Genomic DNA, 8,268 nt, shown 5'->3' on the forward strand with positions numbered 1-8,268 from the left:
ATATTTGACGTCCAATAGCCGATGATGAGATCAAAATCAATGTGCTCTAGAGGCGTCGCTACATAAAACAAAGTTTACTTTACTTTTATTCAGTGAATTGACTGTTGTCGATGGAAGATCACCTAGACACAACACGATGTTGTCCTATGTCAAATTTTCCAACAAAAACCAAGGCGTCGTCGACGTCGTCGGCGTCGTCGTTGTAGTAGTAGTAGTAGTAATATTAATAGTAGTAGTAGTAGTAGTAGTAGTAGTAGTAGTAGTAGTAGTAGTAGTAGTAGTATTAATAATAATAGTAGTAGTAGTAGTAGTAGTAGTAGTAGTAATAGTAGTAGTAGTAGTAGTAGTAGTAGTAATATTAATAATAGTAGTAGTAGTAGTAGTAGTAATAGTAGTAGTAGTAGTAGTAGTAATAGTAGTAGTAGTAATATTAATAGTAGTAGTAGTAGTAGTAATAGTAGTAGTAGTAATAGTAGTAGTAGTAGTAGTAGTAGTAGTAGTAGTAATATTAATAATAATAATAATAATAGTAGTAGTAGTAGTAGTAGTAGTAGTAATAGTAGTAGTAGTAATAGTAGTAGTAGTAGTAGTAGTAATAGTAGTAGTAGTAGTAATAGTAGTAGTAGTAGTAGTATTAGTAGTAATAGTAGTAGTAGTAGTAATAGTAGAAGTAGTAGTATTAGTAGTAGTAGTAGTAGTAGTAGTAGTAGTAATAGTAGTAGTAGTAGTAATAGTAGTAGTAGTAGTAGTAGTAGTAGTAGTAGTAGTAGTAGTAGTAATATTAATAGTAGTAGTAGTAGTAATATTAATAATAGTAGTAGTAGTAGTAGTAGTAGTAGTAGTAGTAGTAATAATAATAGTAGTAATAGTAGTAGTAGTAGTAGTAGTAGTAATAATAATAGTAGTAGTAGTAGTAGTAGTAGTAGTAGTAGTAGTAGTAGTAGTAGTAGTAATATTAATAATAATAGTAGTAGTAGTAGTAGTAGTAGTAGTAATAATATTAATAGTAGTAGTAGTAGTAGTAGTAGTAGTAGTAGTAGTAGTAGTAATATTAATAATAGTATTAGTAGTAGTAATAGTAGTAGTAATATTAGTAGTAGTAGTAATAGTAGTAGTAGTAGTAGTAGTAGTAGTAGTAGTAGTAGTAGTAATAGTATACGATTTCTTTTTAAAGTTTTTAAGACACTTTGATTTCTATACATATACTAAAATAAATATACTCACCTTGATATTTGTATTGTATTATACTTTTCCTCACAGCTTTTTACACTGTGGGTTTACATAATTATATAAATTTGATTCTGAATGTAAATAATATTTCCATATACATGTACTTACCTTTTCTGACACCCAATAGCCGATGTGTATTTTTGTGCTTCATTCACTCACTCATTATTTTTAATGTGACTACTCAGTACTTTATCAGACAGCATGTCACCGAATCGAAGTGCCCCAACTTTAAATACAGCATATTTTTCAATTAATCAAATGAACAGATGGGGATTATGGTGTACCCTTCTCCCGCAGCAGCATGTGAAGGGGGGGGGGGGGGGGTCGAACCACCCCTGCTCAATCTAATTTTTTGTTGATTTTCCAGTGCATCATCCAGGGCAGTATATCTCGACATCCACTATAAACTTCGTTCGCCACAGTCGTCCCCCCCCCCCCACACACACACACACCTGCAAAAATTCCTGCATACGCGCCTGCCCCTGACCTATCATCTTCATAAATCAAGGCTAATATTCGTTCCTCGTATTCAGCCTTGATACATGTCGTCAAGAAATCGTGCCACAAAATGCTTAAATTTCATTGGATGCGATGAGATCTGATTGCAACGAATCGCAACGCTCCTTATAGATTCCCTTGTTATGTAAACTCCATGTTGGCGGGCGAACACTGATATTGCTTTCAAGATTGTCACATGTTACCGATGCTGTGATTGGTCAGCGATGTCATCGTGTAAGGGACATAATCGGTGTTACAAATGTTCTTCCAAATAGAGGGCGCTAGTAGTGGATATCAGTAATCTTGACAACGTGTATCAAGGCTGAATACTAGGAACGAATATTAGCCTTGATTTATGAAGATGCTGACCTATAGGCGTAGCAGTGCTAGCGGGGTTTGACGTAGCTAGGTGGTATTTAGCGCTCACCTGATGCTCGGTCGGTCAGTCACAACTAGAACGACCATCAAAATTGCGCCAAACTTCCTTCCTTAAAATGCGCACCATTTCTCTTTGGCTTAATCCTACGGGACATTCCAAATTACATAGCACCATACCACCTCCCGCCTGTTACCAACTACGGTTGGACTGCTGGTGCTCCCTTGCACCTGCCAGTGCAGGCGGTCCCTCCTTCACCTCCCCAGCCTTTTCCTGTTCTGGATGGAGGAACCGACCGAGGCCGGTTCTTGTGCCCAGGACATGCGTGTGCTACAACAGCTTGCTCTGAATGTGCACGTTAACCGTTTTGTCATTGGCGGTCGGTCTAAAATCGATCCTCATCGGTGGCCCATTGGATTGACTTTTCGTTTCAGCCAGTACACCAGTGGGAAAATGTAGCGGGGTTTTTTCTCTCTAAGACTATGTGTCAAAAATTACCAAATGTTTGACATCCAATAGCCGATTATTAATAAATCAATGTGCTCTAGTTGTGTCATTAAACAAAACAAACATTTTCCCCCGTACTAGCGTGTAAAGAATTTAAGATTTAAAATTGAAAACCAGTTGTCTCCCTTTTTAGTTGGATCCGCTCCTTGGTGCTTCGAAAAATCTTATCCCTTCCCCTCCCACTGTTCATGAATTCTGTTATATTATCAGTATAACATGTTTGTTTTTGTTCGACGTAACTCGATCGTTCATTTTAAAATAAATGTTATATGTGCAAGTTCGGCTAAACGAAAACTCAAGTGCCAGATTTGAGCCATGCCAGCTAAATCGATATGTACACATGAGTAAATGGCTTTTTTTTGTTTTGTTCTTTCTTAACCATTTTAATTAAATCGGCTATTTTAATTAAATCTATTGATTAATAGGTTTGTTTTTGCCAGGACTGATGAACAATAAATTATCCAGCCTACTCTCCTAGGAAAATAAAAGCTGAAAGATCTATTATGTCAAAGCAGTAGAAATGTGTTTGAAGATATTGCATCGTAGATTAAAAGAAGAAAAACGAATTCTGGAAAACAAACAAAATAGAAAAAAAACAAAAAAAACATAGAAACAAATACAAAAACAAAAACAAAGAAAGAAAGAAAGAAAGAAAGAAAGAAAGAAAGAAAAAGAACAACAAGAAGAAAAACTCAAAGAAAGAAACAAAACAACACAACCCCCACTTCCCCCCCCAACCCCCCCCCCAAAAATAAAAAAAAAAAAAAAAAAAAAAAAAACCCACACAAAACACAAAACCCCAACAACATAAAAATAATAATATAACCCACCCCCCTCCCACCTAGTGGTAAAGCGTTCGCTTGATGCGCGTTCGGTCTAGGATCGATCCCCGTCGGTGGACCCATTGGGCTATTTCTTGTTCCTGCCAGTGCTCCACAACTGGAATAACAAAGACCGTGGTATGTAAAATCCTGTCTGTGGGATGGTGAATATAAAAGATCCCTTGCTGCTAATCGAAATGAGTAGCCCACGAAGTGGCGACAGCGGGTTTCCTCTCAATATCCGTGTGGTCCGTAACCATATTTCTGACGGCATATAACCGTAAATAAAATGTGTTGAGTGCGTCGTTAAATAAAACATTTCCTTATAAACATTTCGTTTCCTCCCTCCCCCCCCCAAAAAAAACCCCAAACAAACACCAAAAACAAAACAAAACCCACCAAATAAATAATGGATTGATAACAATTTTAGATATAATTGTAATACGATCGAATCCGTCGGTAAAATGAGCTATTTACGGGGTTTTTTCTCGATACAACCAGGAAGTCAGTAACAAGAATATTTAACCAGGAGCGAACTATTTCTGGATTACAGATATTATGGAGTCTGGAATCCACACGAAATTTGTGCCTTTTACGTCAGTCTTTCTCTTGGTTTAATTTTAATGTTATATACATCGTTGATGGAGTAACAGTTATTAAAACACTATTTTTGCTAATCAATTTCTTTATTGATTTTAACTAGAGAAAAAAAGAGAAGAAAGCGGATGAGCATTAGTTAGTTTAGTTATAAGATCGTTGCACGCACGCGTATTAATTTAAATTCGCTCTTCAATTTAAGAGAAGCACAATTAATTACCTCTGCACCGGCCTCGGTGTTGTAGTGGATGAGAAGTACTGAATTCGCATAAAATGCTAGGGTCAGACTACCAACTTCCAGCACAACGTTTGTTAAACTCGACGGTTGTGTTGTATTTTGTCTCACGATTTACGACGGGTGCGCTCAGATTAACAACTAATGGGATATAAGACGAGACTAGAGTTGTAAGAGCGCTCAGACTAGCAACTGGACAGTCGTAGAAGTCGAGAGAGCGAAAAGTTGGTCAGCTCTGTGCTGGCAATTGATAGGCTGACCTTAGAATAAGTACCGGCTCCCAACCAGGGCGAATCTTACTGGCTCAACGGAGAGGTACAAGGTCACTGCACTGACTTCTATCTTCAATCTAACTAACCGTTAACCTCTTTCCTGGATAGACAGTCCAGTTAGCTGACGTGTTAAATTGTGTATTGTTATGTAAATCGTGTATTGTTTAATAATACTGAATTAAATTTTTTAAAGTTCTCGAAAATACATTGTATTACTGGGCCCTGATTTTTATTTCGTTCCAGCCAGTGCATCACAAATGGTCTATTAAAGGCCGTGGTATGTGCTATCCTGTCTATGGGACTGTGCATATAAAAGAAATGTAGCGTGTTTCCTCTCTAAGACTATGTCAGAATTGACAAATGTTTATCACCCAATAACCGAGTATTAATAAATCAATGTGCTCTAGTGGTGTCGTTAAGCAAAACAAACTTTAATTTTAACCTAAGTTTCAAGTTATTTTATTATTCGCTATATATAGAAATAAGGGATCACGCCAACTCTAACAGCTAACAGCCAATAATTACTGCAGCCAAAACCCTAATACATAGTGTTATCAGGCTAGAGTTATCCACTCATTTGGTTGCCCAATACGGAAAAATACGGAAACGAATGCGAGAAAATATAGTTTTCTTGTTATGTGATTAATGGCCGGGGAGCTGCTTTGTATGCTGAATTGTTACACTGGGTTTGACAGGGAAGAGAATGCAGTTAGTGAATATGTGCACTTGGTTTACACTGAATACTGCATACTGTCTCCCACAGCACCTTGAAGACATACAACATATGTATATAATACACAGAAATGGGTGTGATTCGGTCCGCATATGTTTGTTTACATTGATATAACGTGAAAAAGAGCTGGACAACAGGCATTGTCCTTTTGGGTGTTCACTGGCCCCAGGCAGGTAAGGTTTCTTGTGAAATGCCAATGGCCTGGTGAAATTAATAAAAGTGCTACAGCCACTGGGGCTATATGAGATGGTCTGAGGCCCAGTGTCAGGAACTCATCCATGTTATTGCGAGTCGATCTTACAGTAGTGGGAGTCAGTCCCGCAGGTGGCCTCAGATTACAGATATCTTCCCATTTGGTTGTCCAAAATCCGGAAATTTGACCGCGCAAGTAGTCTGCTGTTTGACTGTGATTATTTCATGGCAGACAGCTATGAAGTGGCAACTGTTTGACTGAAGTGACAGGGGATAGCATGTAGTTTGTAAACATGTGTAACTTGTTGACATTGAAGACTTGTTTGTGGTAATTCCGGCCCATGCAAAAGTAGTGCTTTTTGTGTAAAATGTGTGTACTCCGGCCTGGTTTAGAGGGTGTGTCTGTTTAAACCAATATTCTGGGAGAAAGAGCTGGACAACAGGGGTTGTCCTTTTCATGGTATGTGTCCCCCATGCAGGCAAAGGTACATACAAAACTTCACGGGCCTGCTGATATTAATAAAAATGTTATAGCCACTAAGGCTATATAGCAATATATAGCGAAATTAATTGTGGTCTGAGGCCAGGTCAGGTCACAGGGATTAACATTCAGAGCAAGAAGTTGTAGCGCACGCCTGTCATGGACTCAGGTGTCGACTTATGCCAGCTCCTCCGTCCAGGATAGGAAAATGTTTGGAGTGTAAGGGAGGAGGGATCTCCCGCGCTGGAAGGTGTAAGAGACCACCAGTAAGCCAGACCGGGGTCGGTAGCGGGCGGGGACATTCTTGGTACTGTTGAATTTTGAATATCCCGTAGGATTAAGTCAAAAACAGTAAAATTGTGCGCAAATGCCTTGAAGTAATATTGGCGCATTTTGGAACGGTTCATCGAGAAAGAGAAAGGATCTAATGCTTAATATTGATTTAGTTTTCCGAATGGCAGCTCATACTGGTTCACATAAGTTTCAAGCTCGTTTATTATTCGCTATATATATATATATATATATATATATATATATATATATATATATATATATATATATATATATATATATATATATATATATATATATATACTGACGGACAGAAAATTAGAAGGGATCACGCCAACTCTTAACATTAACAGCAAAATAAAGATTGCAGCCAAAACTCTCATCCATAATGTCATGAGGTCAGTTTGCTACTGGGAATTGGTCCTACAGTATTGGGATTCAATTCCACGCTACAACTTTGTATTTTATACAGACAGTATGACGCTAACAGTGACTTCTTCTATAATACCCATTGGGCCATTTCTCGTTCCAGCCAGTGCACCACGACTGGTGTAACAAAGGCCGTGGTATGTGCTATCCTGTCTGTGGGATGGTGCATATAAAAGATCCATTGCTGCTAATCGAAAAGAGTAGCCCATGAAGTGGCGACAGCGGGTTTGCTCTGTCTATATATCTGTGTGGTCCTTAACCATATGTCTTGACGCCATATAACCGTAAATAAAATGTGTTGAGTGCGTCGTTAAATAAAACATTTCCTTCCCTCCTTCTTGTATAATATCGAGTGTTCCCTTCTTTATTTCTCACAGTATACGTGGTCGATACGCGGGTCACCTTGAGGCGGTAAGCAACTCGCAGTATTTTCGGCAACCATTCATCTAGCTAATCATACATGGCGTGTTACGAAACACTCTCCATCTGTCAGTCAAACAGGCCGTAATGAAACCTGTAGGAAGTAAGCGTAATTAATGCACGCTTGCACGCACGCACGCACACGCATAATTTATATACACTCATCTACGCAAATGCATGACACACACACACACACACATTTACATACGCATCACACACACACACACACACACACACACACACTCATACACTGCTTGTTCAAAAAAGTCTAAGCATAATATTGCATATTTGAATCTCTCTCTCTCTCTCTCTCTCTCTCTCTCTCTCTCTCTCTCTCTCTCTCTCTCTCTCTCTCTCTCTCTCTCTCTCTCGTGTCCAAATAAGGTCTTTTGTTCAAATTTTAAAACCAGAATATTGTAAATGTGAATGTCAGAGAATTCCCATTTTTATTGAATTAATCCAAGAATCAGAAAATATAACATGCATATTACTGCCAATTGTATGAACAAGGTTACTAATATAAACCTAGCCTTTCTTTCTATCCGTCCGTCCGTCTGTCTGTCTCTATAATGAGCAAGACATGCCAGCGAAATGAAATACATTTAAGCCCGTGACAAAGGCGACTAATCAGTTCACGCTGCCAATTTGGCTACCCACTGGTGACCCATGTAATATGGAGGTTAATGCCGCGAGACGGTACTGGCCGTTGGTGCCGTGTTTGGCCACTTCACTAAGAAGGTTGAGGGTAATAACCATGAATATTCCTGTTATTCCTGTCAAGGTCTTCACCGTGTTTACTGGGAGTGGCGTTCTGTCACAGCGGTGTGACCACAGCTTTAGGGTAACTATTAAAATGTCCACGATGCTGCAAAACGCCAGGGATTTCAGTGAGCTGTACATTAAACAGTCAAGTGACCGCCTGAAGAGCCATGTGTCATAGGATCGATCCCCAGCTCAGATAACCCACGCAAGCCATTATCTAGGGTGGCCGGAGGGGTGGGGGCGATTACCCGCAGAAAAATATTTTAAAAAGTGTTTTTTATTTTAGAAGTGGCATTTTTTAAGTTTAAATTTACCTGGTTTGTTTTTGTTTAACGACACCACTAGAGCACATTGATTTATTAATCATCGGCTATTGGATGTCAAACATGATCTTTTTGACACATTTGGTAATTCTGACATATAC

General features: G+C 38.7%; 1 protein-coding gene across 1 annotated transcript; it reads left to right on the forward strand.

Moving 5' to 3' along the window:
• Positions 1-240: 240 nt before the first annotated feature.
• On the forward strand, positions 241-924 carry LOC121369425 (uncharacterized protein DDB_G0271670-like; the record flags this gene model as incomplete). The annotated part of the gene is made up of 1 exon (XM_041494523.1): positions 241-924. A coding segment is annotated over one exon (684 nt), but the record flags the coding sequence as incomplete, so codon positions are not given.
• Positions 925-8,268: the final 7,344 nt, after the last annotated feature.

This window comes from Gigantopelta aegis, chromosome 3 (genome assembly GCF_016097555.1).
Source record: "Gigantopelta aegis isolate Gae_Host chromosome 3, Gae_host_genome, whole genome shotgun sequence".
Lineage (NCBI taxonomy): Eukaryota > Metazoa > Mollusca > Gastropoda > Neomphalida > Peltospiridae > Gigantopelta > Gigantopelta aegis.